Source organism: Notothenia rossii (genome assembly GCF_949606895.1).
Source record: "Notothenia rossii genome assembly, chromosome: 12".
Lineage (NCBI taxonomy): Eukaryota > Metazoa > Chordata > Actinopteri > Perciformes > Nototheniidae > Notothenia > Notothenia rossii.
Window position 1 is genome coordinate 1,683,213 of NC_136911.1, and position 24,173 is coordinate 1,707,385.

General features: G+C 41.2%; 3 protein-coding genes across 4 annotated transcripts in view; 2 read left to right on the forward strand and 1 right to left on the reverse strand.

Moving 5' to 3' along the window:
- kcnb2b (potassium voltage-gated channel subfamily B member 2b) overlaps positions 1-15,155 on the forward strand; it is a 126,036-nt gene extending 110,881 nt beyond the window's left edge. Inside the window, exons 3-4 of the mRNA XM_079660912.1 lie at positions 8,236-8,645; positions 9,667-15,155. Coding sequence (XP_079517038.1) covers positions 8,236-8,645; positions 9,667-11,158 — 1,902 coding nt within the window. The 3' untranslated portion in view covers positions 11,159-15,155. The remainder of the gene's footprint in view (positions 1-8,235; positions 8,646-9,666) is intronic.
- Positions 15,156-16,559: 1,404 nt separating this feature from the next.
- Positions 16,560-21,879, forward strand: terf1 (telomeric repeat binding factor (NIMA-interacting) 1). 2 transcript variants are annotated; one of them, XM_079661139.1, is made up of 9 exons: positions 16,561-16,769; positions 17,409-17,498; positions 17,908-18,035; positions 18,182-18,268; positions 18,381-18,530; positions 20,482-20,621; positions 21,035-21,132; positions 21,209-21,279; positions 21,370-21,879. In XM_079661139.1, exons 1-9 carry the CDS (start codon positions 16,613-16,615, stop codon positions 21,532-21,534), a joined length of 1,086 nt encoding a protein of 361 aa, XP_079517265.1. In that variant the 5' UTR covers positions 16,561-16,612; the 3' UTR covers positions 21,535-21,879. The 2 variants fall into 2 exon arrangements, with proteins under 2 accessions (XP_079517266.1, XP_079517265.1); XM_079661140.1 differs by lacking the exon at positions 18,182-18,268 and having other exon boundaries at positions 16,560-16,769.
- The window catches only part of sbspon (somatomedin B and thrombospondin type 1 domain containing), a 10,389-nt gene continuing 7,795 nt past the window's right edge, over positions 21,580-24,173 (reverse strand). The window contains exons 4-5 of the mRNA XM_079661141.1: positions 24,038-24,173; positions 21,580-22,617 (exon numbers count right to left, since the gene is read on the reverse strand). The exon at positions 24,038-24,173 is cut by the window's right edge and continues 41 nt beyond it. Coding sequence (XP_079517267.1) covers positions 22,500-22,617; positions 24,038-24,173 — 254 coding nt within the window. The 3' untranslated portion in view covers positions 21,580-22,499. The remainder of the gene's footprint in view (positions 22,618-24,037) is intronic.

Here is a 24,173-nt window from a genome sequence, read left to right on the forward strand (position 1 = left end):
CAGTTTCAGTCGAATCAGTTCTGCCATTTTTCTCCCCACTGCTTTATAAACTAAATCATCTCGTCCAAAAACTAATGGTTTTAAAATTGAGGCCCAAATTGTGGGCATTCCTCCAAATATCTCTCTGCTTTTCTGTGAAGTCTTTGGACGTTCGCCACAGAAAAAGGCACTCGGGCAGCAGAACACTGACGGAGCGCGAGTGAAGATGTCTCGACTCATTTGTTGATTAATTATAACACTCTCTAAAGGCTGCATGTGTTCAAGTCATAGCCTTACTATCCATGCTTTATAAATCTCTCTTAAAGTGTGTGTGCCAGCTTCCTTAAGAATGCCATATTCACTTAGTGCTCTCATTAATTGCCGGTAATGGCTCGCTAACAGAATTTGCGCACATTTAGGAGTCAGACTTTGCCATTTGGGTCCTCCTGAACCTATTTCTGAGTCATGGAGTGAAATCGCCGACTGGTTCATGTAAAGTTAGGGTTTTAATTCATTTAATTAACTAAGTACTCTTTGGTTTAATGCATGCACAACACTCAGGCGTGCGTCGACGCAGTTATCCCCCTGGAAGCGGTGGTCTCAGCAGATGAAATAGCACAGAGGATCCCGAGATCAATCCGCATTTCCATAGCCATAATCACCCGGATTGATTTCGCAGCAAAAAATTATCATACGGCTCAATTTGTCGGGGCACAAATTGATGACACAAAGAGGGAGGGAGCGAGTGGAGACCTCCGAGGTGGATCATGGTCCATAAGAGCTCTCAGATCGATAAGGGCTCGGCTCAGTGTCCATAATGTGATGTGCTCCCAATCAATACCCTTCCCCCGGTGTGTCGCCATGTGTTATTTCTCCTCTTTCCTCCGTCACACTGATGTATGATGCAGCTGCAGGGGCGTAACCACAGGCTGTCACTGATGACAGGACACTTAGAGGGGAGTTAGTGGGCAGAGATGGTAGAAGTACACACATCCTTTACTCAAGTAGAAGTCCAGATACTCGTGTTTAAAAATACTCTGGTGAAAGTAGAAGTACTGACTAAACTTCTTTACTCAAGTCAAAGTAAAGAACTTTGAAATGTACTTCAGTAAAAAGTACCCATAACTAGCAGCTGTTTTAAAGAGTACCTGACCTCCCTTTATATTAATAGAACAATAATGTCATTGTTAGCTAATGAATGTTTCCATGCTGAACAACGGCTACATGACAACGTTTCCATTGGTCCCTCTTCTTTAGAGAAGACCAGGAAATGATGGATACACGAATCGTGTTCAAATCAATAGGCACGCAATGACTCTAAATAATAATGATCACGCCACCAAACACACATTCAGACTAAAGGAACCAGCCTGTTTGGAAAATGAGAGAAGTAGAAAGTACAGGTATTTGTGTTCAACATGTAAGAAGTAGAAAGTACAGGTATTTGAGTTCAACATGTGAGAAGTAGAAAGTACAGGTATTTGAGTTCAAAATGTAAGAAGTAGAGAGTACAGGTATTTGTGTTCAACATGTAAGAAGTAGAAAGTACAGGTATTTGAGTTCAACATGTAAGAAGTAGAAAGTACAGGTATTTGGGTTCAACATGTAAGAAGTAGAAAGTACAGGTATTTGTGTTCAACATGTAAGAAGTAGAAAGTACAGGTATTTGAGTTCAACATGTGAGAAGTAGAAAGTACAGGTATTTGAGTTCAAAATGTAAGAAGTAGAGAGTACAGGTATTTGTGTTCAACATGTAAGAAGTAGAAAGTACAGGTATTTGAGTTCAACATGTAAGAAGTAGAAAGTACAGGTATTTGTGTTCAACATGTAAGAAGTAGAAACTACAGGTATTTGAGTTCAACATGTAAGAAGTAGAAAGTACAGGTATTTGTGTTCAACATGTAAGAAGTAGAAAGGACAGGTATTTGTGTTCAACATGTAAGAAGTAGAAACTACAGGTATTTGAGTTCAACATGTAAGAAGTAGAAAGTACAGGTATTTGTGTTCAACATGTGAGAAATAGAAATTACAGGTATTTGGGTTCAACATGTGAGAAGTAGAAAGTACAGGTATTTGAGTTCAACATGTGAGAAGTAGAAAGTACAGGTATTTGAGTTCAAAATGTAAGAAGTAGAGAGTACAGGTATTTGTGTTCAACATGTAAGAAGTAGAAAGTACAGGTATTTGAGTTCAACATGTAAGAAGTAGAAAGTACAGGTATTTGTGTTCAACATGTAAGAAGTAGAAACTACAGGTATTTGAGTTCAACATGTAAGAAGTAGAAAGTACAGGTATTTGTGTTCAACATGTAAGAAGTAGAAAGGACAGGTATTTGTGTTCAACATGTAAGAAGTAGAAACTACAGGTATTTGAGTTCAACATGTAAGAAGTAGAAAGTACAGGTATTTGTGTTCAACATGTGAGAAATAGAAATTACAGGTATTTGGGTTCAACATGTAAGAAGTAGAAAGTACAGGTATTTGAGTTCAACATGTGAGAAATAGAAATTACAGGTATTTGGGTTCAACATGTAAGAAGTAGAAAGTACAGGTATTTGAGTTCAACATGTAAGAAGTAGAAAGTACAGGTATTTGGGTTCAACATGTAAGAAGTAGAAAGTACAGGTATTTGGGTTCAACATGTAAGAAGTAGAAAGTACAGGTATTTGAGTTCAACATGTGAGAAATAGAAATTACAGGTATTTGGGTTCAACATGTAAGAAGTAGAAAGTACAGGTATTTGGGTTCAACATGTAAGAAGTAGAAAGTACAGGTATTTGAGTTCAACATGTGAGAAATAGAAATTACAGGTATTTGGGTTCAACATGTAAGAAGTAGAAAGTACAGGTATTTGGGTTCAACATGTGAGAAGTAGAAAGTACAGGTATTTGTGTTCAACATGTAAGAAGTAGAAAGTACAGGTATTTGTGTTCAACATGTAAGAAGTAGAAAGTACAGGTATTCGTGTTCAAAATGTAAGAAGTCAAAGTAAAAAGTCGTCAGAAAAATAAGTAGTGGAGTAAAGTACTGATACCAGAAAAATGTACTTAACAAAGTATTTGTACTCCACTACTTCCCAGCTCTGTTAGCCGGCCTTTTTTTATTCCTCCTGCAGGGATTTAAAAGAGGAGGGGAAAGGTGATTCTTGCCATTTCAAGAGTAGTTGTTGAGATGTCGGGCGGCTGAAGATTGAAATGAAGAGAGGCTCCAGAGAGCTCTTAACTCAGTGCTTCCTCCTCTGGATCAACTTCACACTCTCCCCTAGGTCTCGGGGGTCTAATGCTACCTTGAAGGAGCTGTTGGATGAAATTGTGAGGGTGGGTGTTCACCAACAGATATTCTACCAAAGCGTTTTTTAAGCTGTCCCTTGAGGGGGATGGAGCCAGCTGGTTTTTGTTTTTTTAACAACACTCATCAAGTGATTTCTTTTCTTTTTTTAAGTGTGTTTCATAATGTGCTGAGTACCCAGGGAGATACCTCAGGGTATTGTTTAAAAATAAAAGTCATGTGATGAATCTCCCTCTTTCTCCATCTGTCCTCATTGAAGCTGGTTTCTGCACAGTCATCATTAAAGAGCTGAATCATGTGATGACGTTTATAACACGTCTAAGCCAATCAGGTGTCACGACTGGCCTTAACATGACCTGGCTGCATCCTGAGGTCAGAGGTCAGATCCTGCAGAGACAGAGAAAGGTCATAAAACTACTTTGCTTAAGGACATACTAAATATTAATCACTTCTCACTCTTGATAGCTTTCATTTTGCATATCATTACGATGTTTTCTTTTCAAAAACAGTTGAAAATTCCAGTACAATGTGTGTCTCGATCTCATCGTCTCAGCTAATATTTATACAGCTTGTTCAGCAGGTAGCATTGATTAGTTAGGTAAACTGATCAGGGGACTAGTGAGCTTTTAATCCCTGTTGTTTTACTCTTTGACCTCCTGTTCAGAGACTTGAAACTGAGTAAAATATCTCGTTTTATTTCCTGTTTCATTACGTGTTACTTGTTAGACACTTTTGTCCAAAGTGACTAACATACTCAATACTGTGGACAATCCCCACAGGAGCAATTTGGGGTGAAGTGTCGACATGCTGACTGCAGAGGGGTTTGAACCTGTGCCCCCCTGATCCGAACACCAACGCACAACCCACTGCGCCACACGCCTCGATTTTCATTTCGTCTTCCCTTCACTAGCTCACTTCCAGTTCAACAGACGCGGCTCGTTTCCGCTTCTTTCTTTTTTAATCCCGCTCTCACGGCATGCGATGCTTCTCTTAATGCCTCCACACATGCAGATCAGGGGCAGCGCAGACTGAGTCCAAGTAATGGATCTTCTTAACGACTCCCACTCAATTACAGGAGGTTAATGCAAGCCACCTCAGCGTTGCTCATCCTCGCGCTAAAAAATGTCCGCGAGCACGGGGGGGCAAAACGTGTGGGAAGGTGAGATTGCATGGGTGTGGGTCAGTGACAACATTAATCACTTTCTCTCTCCGTGTGTGTGTGTGTGTGTGTGTGTGTGTGTGTGTGTGTGTGTGTGTGTGTGTGTGTGTGTGCGTGTGCGTGTGCGTGTGTGCGCGCGCGCTGTGTGCCACTTTAAAGGGCTCACCTGCTGCAAAGTGTTGAGGAGTCAAAGATGGACGGTGTCCTCTCAGGCAGGAGGTGTGAATCTAAATAAAGAAGAATGATTGACCTAAAGGTTTTTTCATTATTAAATGTGTTTTTCTGCAAGTGTCTGAATAATTAGGGTTGTTTAATTGACTACCAATAAGCTTGTAAACAGAGAGGAACCTCCATGCTCTACTCACAGATTTGAAACCAAATCAACTTGTAGCTTGTTTTTAATTTTAGTTTACCAAAATGTGTTTCTGCAAATGATAGGGATAATGATATGTTTACACTCTTGCACCTTCGCGTTTTTCATATTATTCTTTACTCAAAATCAACGTTTTGATGTCACGATGCATCTCAAAGTTGCTCGGCTTCATTCCTTGCTTAAAACTATTTTGAACCAAATCAACTTGACAGCTTGTTTTTGGATTTCTTTTACTTCACCAAGTTGTGTTTCTGCGGCTGATAAGGGAGAGAAATAATCCATGCAGCTGCCGAGTCGACTTCATTTTTGGATATTTTTCTTTACGGGACTGGTAGATGTTTACACTCTTGCACCTTCGCGTTTTTTTCAGTTTCTCATAGTTGTCTTTGCTCAAAATGATGTCACGATGCATCTCAAAGTTGCTCGGCTTCATTCCTTGCTTGGTACTATTTTTAAAATGAGTCCCTGAAGTCCCCCTCCTGAACCAGAGCTATTTCTAAAAAAGTGTGTAGTCACGGTTGATCTCTTTGCACGCTACCACTTCCCTTTATCTACTCCTCTACCTTCGGTGCCAAGGTGTTCTGCGACAGGTTCTCCGGGATCGAAGGCTTGGCACCGGACGACGAGCCTCAAATGTTCTCGCCAGAAGTCGTGAAGCGATGTGCATCTGAGACACAGGTTGTCTCACTTAGCCGCTGATAGGTTTAACCTAATCAGCAGCAGAGGCATTCATTTCAGAGGGGATTTCGTAGCTTTACTTCATGCAGTGTCATGAGAATATGGCCACTTCTCTCCCTGTGTGCCAGAGGCTAATGGATGGACTATGTGTGACCCCTAAATCCTTGAGCTTTATCCCTGCATTGCTTTCGCTCTCAGCCCCAAAGGAAACAGCGTGTGATCAGTATTCAGCGAGCCTTGTTTTCCCATCTTGTCTGAGACTCTTCAATCTTTTCTCGTTAGATTTTAATAGGTTGTATATAGCTCAGGTCATAGAGGACTTCACAGTGACGAATACAGATTGTTTCCGTGCACTGGATTGGAGTTGTTGAAGTATTGCAGTACAGGACAGATACTCTCCACCTGTGTGGGAGGAGACTCAGAGTTGAGCTGTGAAAAGAAAAAGGGCACCAGCTGATCCCTGCAGCGCTGTAAAGAGTCTCTGCTTGTGCTCTGATGAAACATGGAGTGCTACTAACTGAAGATACTTCTCAGTCTGCAGCAACGCAACACACTCAGCTTACATTGCTCACACACACTCTCATTTAAAACAGACCTCTGCCCGGGCAATTAGGGTCACATTTAATCCCTCTAGGTCAATAAACCCCGGTCAAGGTAAAGCGCTGGCCTGGCAGGGTTATACAGGATGTTCTTTCCCATTCAGTCACTGAGCTGCAGGGAACACTATAGGGAGCATCGGGACTTCTAAGAGAACAGAAGTTTTTAGTTTACTTTTCTTTTATCACTGAAAGCAAACATTGATATTCTGAGAGAGAGAGAGGGATTTAGAGACTGAAGCCAACAGGTGGAGCCAAAGTCCTTTTATCCTCTCATCACACACACACACACACACACACACACACACACACACACACACACACACACACACACACACACACACACACACACACACACACACACACACACACATATAGAGACAGTAGACACACACATACACACACACACACACACACACACACACACAGAGACAGTGTAAACACACACACATACACACACACACACACACACACACACACAGAGAGACAGTGTAAACACACACACACACACACATACACACACACACACACACACACACACACACACAGAGAGAGACAGTGCACACACACACAGACACAGTGTACACACACACACACACACACACACACACACACAGAGACAGTGCACACAGACACAGTGTGTACACACACACACACACACACACACACACACACACACACAGAGAGAGACAGTGCACACACACACAGACACAGTGTACACACACACACACACACACACACAGAGACAGTGCACACAGACACAGTGTGTACACACACACACACACACACACACACACACACACACACACACACACAGAGAGAGACAGTGCACACACACACAGACACAGTGTACACACACACACACACACACACACACACACACACACACAGAGACAGTGTACACACACACACACCTCCCCAATTTCAAAAATAGATTTCTGACCTACTTTTTCCTCCCTGTTTAAATGCTCACTTTTTAATCCATCCATCAAAGTTGATTTAATGACTCATTTCCTTATTTTGTCATTTGTTCCCATTACCGTGCTATCGTCTCCTGTCCATGCAAACTAAATATCGACATGCTTTCATTTCCATTACATCCATTCAGCCTCTCCTGCATCTTCTCCTGTGTGCTCCAGTCCGTCCTCTCAGTAACGACAGAGCTCGACCCCAGATCCAATGAAGGCTCTTTGAGCACGTTGTCTCTCAGTGATCCTGCTGTTATGTTAAATGATTGTTGTTTGTTTTTCATGTATTGTGTCTTGATATTTGTCTGTTGATGCGTCAACAATTAGGGGCCGGTATGTTAGAGCCACAAAGTTATTATTTCGATTCATAATTTGATAAATGATTTAATGATGGAAAATGATTTAGATAGCCATGGTGAATATGTTTTGATGAAGTGATTGTTTTTTTTTATATCGTAAATATGATCTGTTTCCGTGTACCTTCCGGTGTGTATTTAAGTGAGGTAATTGAGGACAGCCGGGGTGCTCGGAGACCTGATGAGACGGGGAGCCGAACAGTTTTTTGACCGCAAATTGCCGACAGAAATTAGTGTTGCAAATTGGACTGCAAACAAAGTATAGTTTAGTTTAGGAAACCATACCGCCGAAATATTGTTTAAAGATTTGTTATTTTGAGACTATTTAAGTCAATACTTTTTTGTTAATAAATTACATCTTTTTGACTGAAAACCTTCGGCTGCTTATTGTTTTGGATTGCGTGTCATCAAACCCCGCTCTATAGTGGCAAGAGGAAACCCTTGATGCCATTACAGTTGTTGTAACTTATTTTATTCAAGGCAGTACAAATATTTGTTTATTTGCTTCTTGACAGAAGTTAAGAGTATAATGTTTCACAGGAAATGCTTTTATTTGGAAGTGCATGTATGTGTCCTGCTCTTACACCTTCCTGTTATGATTCTGAAATGAATACGAGCATGTCGAGTGCATTTCTCCGTCTTCCACCGCTCTTGTTGGAAACTGTTAAACTGACATAAAGTAAACACGTTCAGTTTGGAAAGACTCGCTTTGTCCTTCATTCGAAGCTTCTATTACACAACATATGGATACACATGGATCTGACCATTATCTGACCATTATCGTATCGTATCGTATGTTCCTGTTGTCTTTTCTAACATGTTATTCTTCTCTTTTCCAGATTCTGGCCATCATCTCGATCCTCTTCATCATCCTCTCCACCATCGCTCTCTCTCTCAACACTTTACCGGATTTGCAGGTGACGGATGAGTTTGGTCAGGCGAGCGATAACCCTCAGCTAGCTCACGTGGAGGCGGTGTGCATCGCCTGGTTCACCATGGAGTATCTCCTCCGTTTCCTCTCCTCTCCCAACAAGTGGAAGTTCTTCAAAGGCCCGCTGAACGTCATCGACCTGCTGGCCATCTTGCCGTACTACGTCACCCTCTTCCTGACCGAGTCCAACAAGAGCGTGCTGCAGTTTCAGAACGTGCGCCGCGTGGTGCAGATTTTCAGGATCATGAGAATATTGAGGATCCTGAAGCTGGCCAGGCACTCCACGGGCCTCCAGTCTCTGGGCTTCACCTTGAAAAGGTATATATTTCATTTGTATTTGTTCCGTTCATGGAATGCACAACTTAACGTGAGGCAAGGCGCGTTTATTTATACAGCACCTTTCAACACAAGGCAATTCAAAGGGCTTTACACAAATTAAAGACATTAAGAAACATATTAGGAAATTACATTTAAAAACACTCATTGAAAAGCAAAGATAATGAAACATGAATAAAGGTGACCGTGCAGTGTGAGACACACACATCTGAAATGTTTAGCTCTGACTCTCAAGCTTTGATTACTTTTTAGCAGAAATAGTTTTCTTTGATCTCACTTTCTTTCTTCTTTCTACTTTCTTTTTTAACTTGTCCTTCAGTTATTTCAGTGTTTCATGCTAAACGAACCCCCCTTTGAAATTATAATCCGACCCCATGGTACCTTTGAGTTTCCACCGAAACTATTCCTCTTTTTTAAATGCACATTAGTTAAGTTTAAGTTGTCTTTTCTATGTATAACAATTATGTACAAAACATGTCTCTATAAACACACCGTACCCGAAAAGGAGCAGGGAGAAGAAAATAATCTGGCATTACCTGCCCCTTTCTCCCCAAAAAACTATATATTCTATAAATACCATTACCATCATTACAAAACACTCGCTGCTATATCACATGTACATTATTATTGTTATTAATAATGTTCGATAAAAAACGAGCAATTACGTAACTACCACTACGGTTTTTTCACTACTAAATACTAAATACTGTTAATATTTACATTCATTATGAGACCATCTTTGTTTCCTGTAATTATTGAATTGCTCTTTTTACTGCACTGTTAGTGTACTACTATTATTATGCTGCTTTGATTATTGTATTTTTGTAACTCTGGCACAACAATGAACAAAGTCTTATCTTATCTCTAACTTCATCATTTTTAATATTGTTCTCGTTCTCTACCTGTGTTTTTAATTCTTGTTTTACGTTTATGTATTCACCACGACACCAAGTCAAATTCCTCGTACGTGTAAACCTGATTCTGATTCTCATCTTATCTTCAGGAGCTACAACGAGCTGGGTCTGCTCATCTTGTTTCTCGCCATGGGCATCATGATATTCTCCAGCTTGGTGTTCTTCGCTGAGAAGGACGAAGACGCCACGAAGTTCACCAGCATCCCCGCGTCGTTCTGGTGGGCGACCATCACGATGACCACGGTGGGATACGGGGACATTTACCCACAGACGTTACTCGGTAAAATAGTCGGGGGTCTTTGCTGCATTGCGGGAGTTCTGGTGATCGCTCTGCCCATCCCCATCATTGTGAACAACTTCTCTGAGTTCTACAAGGAGCAGAAGAGGCAGGAGAAGGCCATAAAGCGGAGGGAGGCGCTGGAGAGAGCCAAGAGGAACGGCAGCATCGTGTCAATGAACCTAAAAGATGCCTTTGCGCGCAGTATAGAGCTGATGGACGTGGTGGTGGAGAAAGGAGAGGACAAAACCTCCCTGGAGAACCACATGTCCCCCGAACGCTGGGGCAGCACCACCAGGCACGCCTCCTCTGAGTCAGACCTGAAATCTCAAGCGAACCAAAACCCAGGGATGCAGAATTCGCCTCAACACATCACCGTCAACACCACAGGGAGTCCGCAGAGGATCGACCGCACCCCGCAGCACCTGAATGTGCAGAAACTGGAGGAGATGTACAACCAGATGAGCAAATCCCAGTCTCTGAGCAACCTGAACACCAACAGCTCCATGAGCACTTTGAGCACGACGGCGCCCGTGTCCCCGAGGAAATCCCAAAGCCCCGACGCTACTTTGAAAGAGGAAGTAGAGCTGGAGATGACGGAGGTGCAGTCCTGCTCGTCCGACAGAAAAGACTCTAATTACAAAAAGGAAGATACTGGGCCGTGTCGACTCAGGCACCCGAGGGCACCTCCGTATCTGGACCTCAGCAAAGTGAGGTCCATGGATGAGGGCGTCAAACTCAAAGATGGCCTCTACGAATCCGCAGGTGACGGATCAGAGCTTCTAAAGGAGGAGAGCTTCAAAAACAGCGCTTTGGAGTCTGCTTCCAGGGGGAATGACCCTCTCAAAAGAAAAGGCTTGAACGCCAACTTCCCCAACTTGCCCGCTGAAGGTCCGTTGACTCCGCCCAGCACTACGTCTCCTGGAGACATTAGCTCCAGCATTTTGGAGGACGAGACCCCGGAGGGAGAGACGTCTCCTCTCATCCCCAGCACCGAAGAACTGCTTCCCATTTCAGAGGAGGAAACATGTCCTCTGACGCCCGAAAGGCTGGTGGTAGACACTCCACCGGGTGATGAACATCAATCCACGGAGAACCACGAGGAAAAGCATCTGATGGAGGTTGCAGGCGCTTCAGTTTCAACTTTGTCGCCCAATTCAGCACAAACTTGCGCCCAAGGAGAGGAAGTGAAGGCTGAGAGCAACCAGAACGGACACAAAGTAGAGAACCACATGTTTACATCCGATATCCACCTGATACCGGGGGATGGCAGCCTGTCTCCGAGCTGCGAAACCAGCATGTGACGGTAGAGAAAGCTTCCCATTGGACAATAAGACCCACTGCAACCTCAGCCCGGCAGACAGGAGAAAAGACACGGGTGCATTCGTAGTGAAAGATATTTTTGCATGGCATGACGAGTCCCTTTTACTTGTGTCGTTGTGTATTGCTGAAAAAGAAAACTGCAGAATTTGGAAGACTGTTTGGGGCTTGAAGAGGAGGCTCTGGAGGGAATTCATCAACTTAAATGTAGACACTTTTCTCCTCCCGGTGTACATAATGACAGTCTCCTTTTTCTAGCAAAAGAAGGAAATGCAAAAAGAGGGACTTATCTGTAAAAAGCATGCATTTAAAAAAAAAGACATATATTTTACGGTGCTTAGTTTGCTGAAAGCGCTCCACTGTAAATACTGGGACATCTGAAGGCAATGACAATGCACAGGATGGAAGAAATGTCTCCGAAGGTACAAATGTGAAAAGGGAGAAGAGGAAATTGAAAGCCCTCAGACCGGGTGTTGCATCGTAGCGACCTATTTAAAAAAAAAAAAAAAAAAACATATCATTACCTTTTGCGGAAATGCAAAGTGTTCCCATGACGACCCTGTAATGTTTTCTGGTGTGATTAATGCTGTATGAAACTGTAACATTATTGCTTTTGGTTTTCATAACGACTGTTCGGTCGATATTCAATGGACAAAAACACCTCCCCAAAAAACACCTGTAGTCGCCAAATATCTAGATATTTACTCGGTGGTTTCAGAAGTTACGACGAGGTTTGAGACCTTGTTCATGCCTTTTGATTCCATTAACAGTAAATCGTATTATACTCTCAGATATACATCTAAAAGTAGCTCTAAGAATAAACGTAGGTTGGTTGTAGAGATAAATCTGTTAGGTGAGTGAGATTCAATAAAACGAAGTTATTTATTCAGCACAGTAGATGTGGTCATTACTACACAGATATGCTTCACACTATAAGGATCTTTTTGGCAAAAGGGATGACGAACACAGAAAAGACGATATTCCTTCTGATATTACGGACCAAATCAAGCACAGCTTCATCTATCTCAGCTGCGTAGGAACGTATAACATGTATTATGACGGTAGTTATGTTTTAGTTTGACTTCTTTATGGTTTCTTTTCCTGCATTGTGTCCGTGTCGTTTCGTCCATGCCACTTTATCCCATCCTGCTGATCATTTAAGGCATTTTGTTTTTGTATATCCGTCGTGTCTTGGATTGTATTTATTGTGTTTTATTGTGAACAAATCTATTTTCAGTCAAACTTAAACCCAAAGGAGTTTAATTTATCTCTTTCTCTCGTCTTCTTTCTGGCTTTTGTTTTACACTGACTGAAAATATCCGTTGTCTGTTGCCTTTTTTTATTCCTATCGCTGGAATACTTTGTGTTTCAGCGTGACACTTTGGCTGGCTGAGTACTAGAAGTGTGTTTGTGAACGCCACACAAACACGGACAGGAAGTACGTGGGTGATTTATTCGTTGTTTGTTTTATTATTATTATTATTATTCTCATGTGTTCTGTTCTCACAGAGAGAGGTGTGGAATGTGCAATACCGCAAACTGCAATCTATGCAGGCCAAGAAATGTGGCACTTTATTTTCTGTCTACGGGATTTGTAATTGTACAGGCAGAAAATTACTTGTATTTTTCAAATGTTGTATCTTTAATATGAGGCAATTACAATTTACCAGAATCTCACAATGCAATTTGACTTTTTTTTATATGTCTGGCATAATGCTTTAATGCCAGATATTAACGGACCTTAAATTGATCTGTGGGAAATCCAAATTGACCACTTTGGGCCTTTTATATCGCTGTTAGATTTACATTAAGATATTAAAGATAATCTTATTTCAATGGCCACACAAAATGGATTTTATGTTTTTTGTGAATTAACGTTGAGAGTGATTCTATTTTTTCTAAACCAAAATGGAGCACGACCACAATTTCCTGCCATATGGTGGTTGAAATGATGCGTGCCTTTTCATAACACCGCTGTTTATGAGAAGGTAGCAAGTCATTTTGCTTTGTTCATATAGCACTGTACAGAAAATTCTAATTTTATAGGAGAAATCAGGTCTTTATGTAATAGATACAAGTATTGAGTTCTCAGGTTTTCTATAACTCTCTGATGTTCCAATTGGATCGATTCTCTGTTTTTTCTTTCACAGCTAATGTCAAATACTTCTGTACTTTTTTTTGAAAAGGTGATGTTGTCAAATCCACATTGATGTCTTGGCTCCCGGGGAAAAAGGAGCGGCAATATGTTCTCCCTCCTCCTGGGTAATCTGTGCAAAAGCATCCAGTGTCCGCGCGTCAGTGTGCAGGAAGGAGAGCTTTCACTGACCACAGACAGACAGGAAGAGATCACTAAACTGATTATTCCCCATGCTGTGATCAACGGTTGGAGGGAAGGTGAGGATAAGGGAAAGCTAGCAGAGTTTAACGTCAATATATTTCAACCTGGAGTCTTTCCCCCCCCATGTTTCTGACCCTAAATCACATTGTGATTGTGATTGGTCGATGAAACAGGCTGCAGTGTAATCCCATGAGCAATTCTGCAAATTCTTCTAGTACTTTAAGTATATCTTGATCGCTGCCTCAGAACTGTTATTAAGTTGAGTATTTCTGCACTACTGTTACTTCAGTGCAAAGTCTGGAAACTTCTTTCTCAACTGTCCGAGTTTAGATGTGAAAACAAAGCACTGAATTCTTCCTTTTCTCAGTTTCATGAACAGTTAGGCTTTGCTGAGCCTTTTTCTAACAGGTGTCATACAGTGTTGTAAGAAACACTATTCTGCAATACGTCTACTTAATGTGTTCTCGTGGACGTACAGCAGAACATTTTGTTTTTGCCTCTGACTGAGACTCAGATTGTTATTACTGATGTCGGACCCTAAAGAGGAATTAAACGTTGTTTCTACAAGATGTCGTTTAGGGAGAAATCTCGTTATGAAATCTCGCTTTGCCTCCACACTGCTGGTATTGGCTAAATATCCAGCCAATATCTTTTAGATAACACTTTCTGTACTGCAACGACACAGGTACTCTTCCTGCTAACTCATGTTAAAACCATTGTCTTCCAACAAAACAACGAGAACATATCAAGCAAAACGTGGAGATTTCTCTGTCGGATCATAATGTCCAGACACGTATGATAACAATCTACAACGGTCAGTGGCATAAACAAACATTATCAGCGTGGAATTGCCTCGTGTAATTACATTAAAGCCCATTTAACTAGACACTTGGGGTTCGGGTAAGAAATGAGAGTCCAGGTTGAAAGATACAGACCCTCAAAGAGGAGGAATGAAATCAGTGTTGGTCCATATTTCCTTTTTGTCTGTAAGCATGCTGTACGCCCAAATCAATAATCAAAGATCCACACCCTCATCCACTTATCTTTGGAAAACAGATTCTTTGTTTTGGTTCAAATGCGAGGTCAGCGGTGGTCGTCATTGTTTTTGATTTTCTTTAGGTTTGTTGATAACCTTTTCATAATTTATTTTCTGTACGTTAACTTTTACCTCTCATCCCTTATTTAATCATGTGTCCTCGAGTAGTCCTTCGTTTGGAAAGGTAGAGAAGACTAAGGATTGGGACGGATCAGCCATATTTCCTTGGGACGATGTCTCAAAGAAACCGTGCAGAGTGAGAAGAAGGTCTATTTTCTCTGAGAGAACGGGTATTGTCCGTGTCACTCATGCGTGCTTTCCAAAACTCCCTGAGATGCGTGATCCTCCATCGTTTGTTCTTACGTCTACTCTGTGTACTCTGCCTCCTAACACTCGTTGATTTCAGCTTTTGGAGAGCGTTCTCATTCTGAGCTGCAGACTGTTTCTTTAAGAAGCAACATCTTTGTATGCATGTAGTAGTCCGAACACTATGTGACCACAGAACACTTTGTCATGGTACATGTATGTCAACATTTCTGTAGAGCATTGTTCCCCATTACGTCTATTAGCATATGCAGAATAACAAATAAATGTGTATATAACTCAAGCCTTTGTGTGTTTTCTGTTCAGAGGTCTCATCGGCATTTTCTGGATGCATTATCACGCTCTTAAAGGATCATTGGATTAAGATCATTGGATTTAATTGTGTGATAAATAAGTGAACATAGAGCACAAACTCTAAATATACACATTCTTATAAATACAAAAATGTTACATGTGTTAGAGTGACTTACTTATATGATCATTATACAACATTACTTTAGCTTTCTGTGTCTTTCTTATAAAAAATGTTGCACATTCTGAATTTAACGTCTTGCGTTTCTATACATAATTTTTATTTATTTTTATGTATTACATTTTCCCCCAGGATACATATATACCGTAATTTTCGGACTATAAGCCGCACCTGAATATAAGCTGCAGCAGCGGCATACCACTCTCGGTTCCACTTTTACTTTTGCGCGCTACCTGTCTCACTCTTTTCCGGCCTCCAGCTTTTCCTGCTGGAACCCGCCGCTTAAAGGTGGGGGTCCGCGGACCGGCCATAGAGCCCATAGAGTTAAAGGTGTTGGCCGTTAGCTGTAAAAATCTATAGATTAGCCGCACCGTTATATAAACCGCAGCGTCGAAAAATAGGGGAAAAGGCGCGGTTTATAGTCCGAAAATTACGGTAATCAAATCAGGATTCATTGGTCCAAACATAAAAAAGGAGTTATTGTTATAATAATCAACAGCAACAGACATGGGGAAAGGGAACACTTTTCAAAATAAAACATGCGCAATATACAAAGCCCGAAGCCATCTTCGTCACATGTTATTATTGTTGTTATGGTTTTAACTGCACCTTGGCCATTAAACCTAACCAAAAAAGAATCCTAGTGTACAATAATTAGCTTATTTTAAGTAAGTGTACCATGCATGCTTTTCTGAGTTTCCTGTTTTAATTGCACATATTGTAAGTGTCAGCTAAATAACACCATACAAAAAATGTCCATTCCATTTTCTTAAAGTCCAAAACCCACAGATATATTTAATATGATGTAAAAATTAAGGAATTCTTCATATTTTACATTCTGTTCTTGTCTATCTTATTCTATTTACATGTGTATAGACTCCTGCATTTACTTGCAATATTCTCTGCAACATTTAGCTTATTGTATTCATTTTCTTCTGACACACACGCATTCCTTGCACATTGGTCTGCAACCTATTTTATTCTACTCTTTGTCTTTGTGCACTATTTATATTGTATTTTAAAATGTATTTGTATTGTTTTATCTCCTATATATTAAGTTGCATTGTTGGAGGAGCCTGGGGCTTACTGAGCATATGTCAACAAAGCCTTTGAATCTATTTGAAGGACTTTTGTAAAAAAAAAAACTGTAGTTGCAGTTCCTCCTCCAGGCCACAAGGGCGGCGCTGTGTGCTGTGACGCGCTTAAAAAAACAGCGCGGGAATCAATCAAACCGTTTCCAGAGAGGAAGGAGAAATGAAACAACAAACATGGCTGCTGAAACACACAGCAGAGCAATTTGTGAGTTTTCCCGAGTTCGAGCTGTCACTACGGGATGGATTGTGGACTTTATGTTCCTCAGTCTGTGTCGGAGATTTAAGGAGGGGAAGTTTGAAGAGTTCAACGAGATAATTGAGACTTTAGAAGGTGAGTTTTCCACCGATAACAACACTAACGCCGGTAGCTAGCTTAGCTTACATTCAACCACAGTCAAGTTTACAAAACAGACATATTACTAGCTACTATCAATACACGCTTTATTATGATAACTGGGTTAGGGTTAGTATAACTATAACTATAGGTAAAGATATCCATATTGGCTTTAGACTCGTAGTTAAGGGGAAAGTTAAGGGTTACTTAAATACTTTAAAATGTCTGCCCTTATCCTTAATATATTCTTGACCTTTTTTATAGGTGAAATTTAAGAGACAAGGACATTTCATTGCCTCATTTCAAGTTGGGCAATGGTGGAAACAAAGTACTCTAGTCATGTTTGATGAAAGGTACCGAACTGGCATCAACATATACAAATAGGTAAAAGTACTCTTGGCCCATTTCAGATCTAATTTAATAATAATATGGGTGATGATTAAAGATAGAGGAATGCATGTAATGGTGCAGTTGTTGAAGTGGATTGTAAGTACATTTAGTGGAGAAAAAACGCTTATTTGGCATTTAGATGTGCTAGAGAAGAGCTTCAAATGGGTATACATTAAAATACTCAAACACAGTACAAGTACCTGGCGTTGTGGCCGACAACAATTTTATGTATTTCTGTTTTTGCAGCCGTCACTGAGTGTCCGTCGAAAGAGCTCCATGAGGATAAAACGATGATCTGTGCCTTCCTCGCAAGAGTCATGCACGGCAAACAGTTAGGTAAGGAATCTCAGTCAGAAAATTAGACATCGCTCTTAGACGTTTTTCTACACATGCATATGTTATTGTTTTGCATAAATACATTGTTAGAGAACTGTGTCATTCACATACATATGCAAATACTTGCTTAGAAATAAGCCTCTTTTGACCCTTTTCTACTTTTTACAGATCACATTTCTGACATGCTACTAAAAAACTGATTTGGGATCTGTTTACACTTTATGGCTGAGGATGTGAAATTGGTAGCAGCTCAGATAGAATGCAGAGATATGAGAGACATGCCACCACTGTTTTGATTTGCTTAAACAACGATAAACCTTTGTTTGAAATGGTATAGTGCTTCTTTTCTCTTCAGACACACATAAGCTAACTTCCTGTCTTCACCGTGTCATCCCCTGCTTCTCTCCAGATGTCCAGTTTGAAGAGAATGAGGACATGTTGCCTCTGATGTCTGCGGCCAAAATCTGGTGTGATATCAAGCACACCGTGGCAGAGCAACGTTTGTTCATCGACATCCTGGAGCTTTTGTTTGTCCAGGTAATCACACAAGGATCTAAAGGGGGGTGGAGGATCTCCAGATGTGTTTTAAAATGTTATTTAAGTTCTTCTGGAGATACTGAGCTATAAGGAGTAAGCATGGTTCTGATGTCACCTGTTCTGATTGCTGATTTGTTTCTTCCCAGTCTGTCACTGTGTGCTTGATATCAGACCAGATATCTCATGCCTGCTTGGCCCTCAAGTGGTTTGAGAAACACTATAAATTACCGCAGGTCTGTGTTCCCATTACTCTCCTTTCTTCTCCAGAGCACGCTCTCAAAAGTGGAATACTTTAAGGCCTGGGATGTTTGTGTTTTTAATGCTTTACGTTACATCTTTCAACAGAACCTGTGTTCCAAGGTGTCGTCGATGGTGAAGAAGAAGGACCCTCACGACCCGCTCCTCAATTCCTACAGCTTCACCCGCCTGCTGGAGACAGTTGCGACTTACCTGGACGCCTACCTGGAGAAAAACCCCTCCGACTACCTTGTCAAGGTGAGCCTAATGTGCACACAAGGTGTAGAAAAGGACTCAGAACGCGTGTCACTGAAGCTCATTTGGTTGATGGTGTTTCAACAGATCTAGCTTGGTATATTTAGACACGAGAAGATTAAGAGAGAATTTATAATATGACCTTTTTAAAGATTGCAGAAAGTCTGTTACTTAGACATGACTTTATTCATGATGAGAGCAAACATGGATACTCTGTACGATTAATGCCTGGGTCAAATGAAGGATCCACTTTGTGTGGCTGACACATAAAGAATGAGATCAGCTGTGCAGTAAATTCAATGCAAGGCGAAGAGGATTGAGTCCTTTAATGACAAAGGTTAAGAGATCCTTTACCTGATGCTTGAAGAATTTCTTTGATCCCTAAAAGGATGAAGGACTTGTTCGCTTTTGCTGATTTTAAGATGAGAATATCTTCAGTTAAACATCATTTTAATTGGAATATACATCGGTACACAAAGATTAAGACACAAATCACGATTAGACTCTGAATGCCAGGAGCATCATTTCTAAAGGGATATACGCTCAAAAGATGGCGTGCGCCCGTTTCTACGCAATGTTTGCGATTTATAAAAAACAAACTTGACGGGAAAACGTGCGGTCCTCCACGCACACTCTGACCCATCCGTACGCACTAAGCACAACAACGGGAGAGACGAGAAACTGCGACCCCGTTGGCAGAAGGAAGAATGGAGAGAAATATGTGGAAATAATACCATAAATAAAATGTTACCTCTCATTTATCAGATATGAAGAATTCATTTCAAACGTTGATTAAAGCCAATCTTAAAATGATTTAACAAACGCCTGTTAGAGACTCCTCAGTGCACACAAACACATAACTGGGAGAAATAAATAAATACGGATATGTTATTTAAAACCACCTCGAATGTGTTGTGTTAATGTTATGAAATGTTGATGCGGTAAGCAGGAAGACAGAATTACTTCAAACTGACGCCGTGTTGTTTTTCTATAGATTGTAGATACGAGCATGGTTTTATATACTATCTTGTTTAATGCCGTTCACCAATAGCCTACTTGATAAGCCGCTCGTGAAACACAGGAGGAATGGAAACTAAGAACACCATGTGGTCAATTGATCAGCTAATATAACATAACACATTAGTTGTATTTCCTTTAACTGGTGGATTATGGATATATAGTATTTATTTGCTTTGTCCTACGTAAGCAACCTTCCCACGTCCGTCCTACGCAAGGCTTTATAAACGAGGCCCCGGGTCCTTACGGGGCGAAAAGGAAAGACGGTGATTATCGTAAAAGTTGGAAAGATCTTCTAAAAAGTCCGGAGGCAGTTTCCTGTTTGACTTATACATCATGTTTGAGTCCAGCTGGCGGTCAAGGTGTAACAAACAGCAATCTTTTGAGACCCTGTGTGCAGAGTAATGACCATTACCCCGTGGGCTGACGTGACATTATCACTCTTAGTTAAGTGACGATTTGTCATCGGAATGAGTTGTGAAGGGCAGAGCGCTCCACAGGGTCTAATAACCACTGACTTACTCACAAGGTTACACCAAGAAGGGTGCTCTAATGACAGGCCTCATTAGCCCTGCTTTCATTAGAGCAACACTCATTGAACCTGGAAGTTCATTACTTTGGAACAGTATGGAAAGGTAATATTTGTGTGTGTGTGTGTGTGTGTGTGTGTGTGTGTGTGTGTGTGTGTGTGTGTGTGTGTGTGTGTGTGTGTGTGTGTGTGTGTGTGTGTGTGTGTGTGTGTGTGTGTGTGTGTGTGTGTGTGTGTGTGTGTGTGTGTGTGTGTGTGTGTGTGTGTGTGTGTGTGTGTGTGTGTGTGTGTGTGTGTGTGTGTGTGTGTGTGTGTGTGTGTGTGTGTGTGTGTGTGTGTGTGTGTGTGTGTGTGTGTGTGTGTGTGTGTGTGTGTGTGTGTGTGTGTGTGGGCTTCTTCTTGTATCAGGAAGCCACAAAGATGCTGCAGGCGTCGCCGGAAAGCAAGAAATCGGAGGACGACGTGACTCATGACGACGTGAGGCATGACGACGTGACCCATGACGACGTGACTCAAGATGAAAACATCCAAACAACAAAGAACAAAACGTAGGAAACAACCCGAGTGGATTTACTTCCTGTTCCACGTTATTCCCTTTCTGTTATATGAACTTCAGGACATTTGTCTTGGTAGATGATTTCTTTCTTGTAACAAGGCTTTTGGCAACAAATGACAATCTTATACCGTTAGAAAGCCTGTTTTCTTACCTTTCCAACGGTATGACATTTGTGGGATGAGAGTGAGGGGTGCGCCCATGAAACATGTGACTTGGGAAAGGTAAGAAAACAGGTTAAGATTTATTACCAAAAAGCATTGTTACATTTCCTTACTCTTTCTGTTTCTCTCGTTGAAATGCATCGAGGCTGCGTGGTTTTAAGCACCTTGAGACCACGTTGTTTTAAAGTGTTTATGAAATGTATTTATATGATACGGTTATTAATAATGATCGATGCGTCCACAGAACAAAACGGAAACTTCTGGCCACTAACTTTATGGAGGACTGGGAAATCGATTCGTGCCAGAAGCCTTTTCTCTCCGTGAAGAGAATCCCAGAGAACGGTGAGTTTGATTTATCCTCCTTTGTATTTAAAACAATAAGTAGCTTTTATCTAATTGTTGAACTTCCCTCGATCAGACGTTTCTCAGGTCGCATGTCAGAAGTCGATGGAGACCTCCACGATCCTAAAGAAAAGAAAAAACCCTCGGGTACATTGAATGAATCAACACGAAGCTCAAATGCTACCTTTGATTAGCGCAGGACTCCCTGACGTACGTAATATGTTTTATATGTTTCAGAAATGGACCGATAAGCTGGACCGCCACTTGAAGCGTGGAGTCAAGCGTCACGGCGTGGGGAAGTGGGCCCAGATGTTGCTGGATTCAGATTTGGACTTTGAAGGACGCTCCGGCGTGATGCTCAAAGACCGCTGGAGGATTCTGGTGAAGTGTCATCAACACTAAAGAGACTAAACTCGTTGCAGTTCAAAAGCACCTCTTCATCGAGGGTTCAAAACAAAAGTTTCTGTTCTTCAAAGATCCATGTTTTCTGATTAGCTACCTTATGTTGTGTTTCTTTGCTGCTGTTGTTTACGTTAAGCACCAGAGGGCAGCACAGAGCTGCCTTTCGCCCTCTATGAGGTTATTATTATATAACACAAATATGTTATTGTTTACATTTAAAAATGTGTGTCAGAAATATTGTTCAAAAAAAGAATACATCACTGGTCTTGTTACAATAAAAATCTACAAACACAACTTTGATATGAAACGCTTAATGTGATTAAAGAGGTGAAATACTGCACAGTGGATGAGAACGTGCTTTTTGTCAACGTGGAGCTCAATTAGTCTTAAAGGGTGTTTTGAAGCGTGGCGGTCCGAGGCACAAGGAAGCCAAGCGACGCTGTGGACGCATTTTAAACAAACTGATCGATATCAGTTTAAGTTTACGCTCTATTTGGGATATTGTAACATCTCTCCCTTGCTGTCAGACACTCCTTTCTATCTGTGTTTTAACCTTGAACTACTGTGTGACTGAAGTGTTGTTAGGGTTCATTAAAGTCACTCACAAAACTCACCATTTTGAAGGCAGTGTTGGAGCAGCAACTCGAGGGAAAGTGACTGTTTTTATCAATGGAGTCCGGTGGCTCTGATATAAAAAAGGACCTAACCCTTTTTTTAAGGTTTCTACTATGCTCTCTGCTCCCTCTGTCAACAGCAGCACTTTGCTTAGCTGGACGTCCTGTGTGCTTCTCCAAACTGCATCTACTGTGGGTTTAAAATCCAAATATTGAGAAGTCCTTCACACAACCTCTCAAACCCTCCTTTGAAGTCTGTTCTGACTGAGAGCCTGCAGGGTTTCAGCCTCTGATTGGTGTGTGTGTGTGTGTGTGTGTGTGTGTGTGTGTGTGTGTGTGTGTGTGTGTGGATCAGATGAAGACGAAGCTGTGTTGGGGCGGACAGTCGCACCGCTGGGTTTTCTGGATCTTCTTCCAGGTCCCGCTGCACTGATGGTTCCCGAGCGCCTGCCAGTGGAGCAGAGCTTCCCTGAAACACACACAGAAACAGTGGATCGTTTCACACTCTCTGCATAAAGTTAGATTACTATGTTTAATATGGGATTGATAACATCGAGGTCTGATTAGATCCATTAACATCTGCATCAACTACAGTCCTTGAGGTAGAGGCTGCTTTGAGGTATATCCAGTATTCTATTGATCCTTTTTACTGGTTTGAGTTCATTTGGGTTTGCGTTAAATGGCAAAACTAATTAAAACAAATGCAATTGCTATCAGGAAATGATTAAAATGGCACAGCACAGACTACAACCAACTATGCAGCAAGAAATGTTTACTTTACACACACTTACTGGCACTTTTTAGGATTATTAAAGATAGAATATTGACAATACAATCTTATAAATACGGAGACATGTTTAAGATGTGGATAGTTTCACACTGTGTTCAGGAAGTTGGATTATTATATTTAATATGGGATTGATGACGTCTAATAATATCCGTTAACATCTGCATCAACTACGGTCCTGAGGTAGAGGCTGCATTGAGGTATTTTAAAGTTCCTTTTTACTGGTTTGACTTCATTTGGGTTAAATGGCAAAATTTGAGTAAAACAAATGCCATTGCGATCAGGAAATGATTAAAATGACACAGCACAGACTACAACCAACTATGCAGCAAGAAATGTTTACTTTCCAGACACTTACTGGCACTTTTTAGGATTATTAAAGAAAGAATATTGTCAATACAATCTTATAACTATGATAGTTAGGGTACATTTGGCAGCACTTTCCAATATATGTCCAATATGTGTGTACATGTTCACTGGAATAATAATCCACTACGATTGTACTTTTGCACCTAAATCTTAATTTTGAATCCTGCCGACCAATCCAAAACTCTTTTTGAGGGGGGGGGGGGGTATTTAAATAGGGATGATGTGGGCTATACTTTTCTTAAATTTAGGGGAGTATAATAGGATTTTTTATTTTGTATTAGCAGGTTAACAAAAATGCTTCCATATATATGTATTGCAGGCAGCCTAGTTTTTAAAGAAGGGGAGAAAGACGATCAGCTGAGGTTGCAATATCAGACGTGAGAATGTGATATCTACACACACACACACACATGCACACACACACACACACACACACACACACACACACACACACACACACACACACACACACACACACACACACACACACACACACTTTACTTGAGTATTACCATTTTCTGCTACTTTCTACTTCTACTCCACTAAAGTTCAGAGATAAATGGTGTATGTTTACTCCAGTACATGTATTTAATGCCTGCTGGATGTGCTGGACACACACACACACACACACACACACACACACACACACACGCACACACACACACACACACACACACACACACACACACACACACACACACACACACACACACACAGGTTCATAACTCCATACTTGTCGTCCTGCAGGCCGTCTCCCTGGCAGCGTCCCGTGTTGTTCTTCATGGCCGGAGGTTCACACGCCACACACACTTTGTACCCCTCTGTGATGTAGCGCATCCAGTGTGTGTGTGGCCGGTTCTGCACCGAGC

Bases quoted from the DNA above. Each gene is read 5' to 3' on its own strand.
- terf1 (XM_079661139.1), top strand. From the start codon at position 16,613: ATGGCTGCTGAAACACACAGCAGAGCAATTTGTGAGTTTTCCCGAGTT. The intron at 17,499-17,907 runs GTAAGGAATCTC...GCTTCTCTCCAG, and splicing joins CATGCACGGCAAACAGTTAG to ATGTCCAGTTTGAAGAGAAT. The intron at 18,531-20,481 runs GTGAGCCTAATG...TTCTTGTATCAG, and splicing joins CCTCCGACTACCTTGTCAAG to GAAGCCACAAAGATGCTGCA.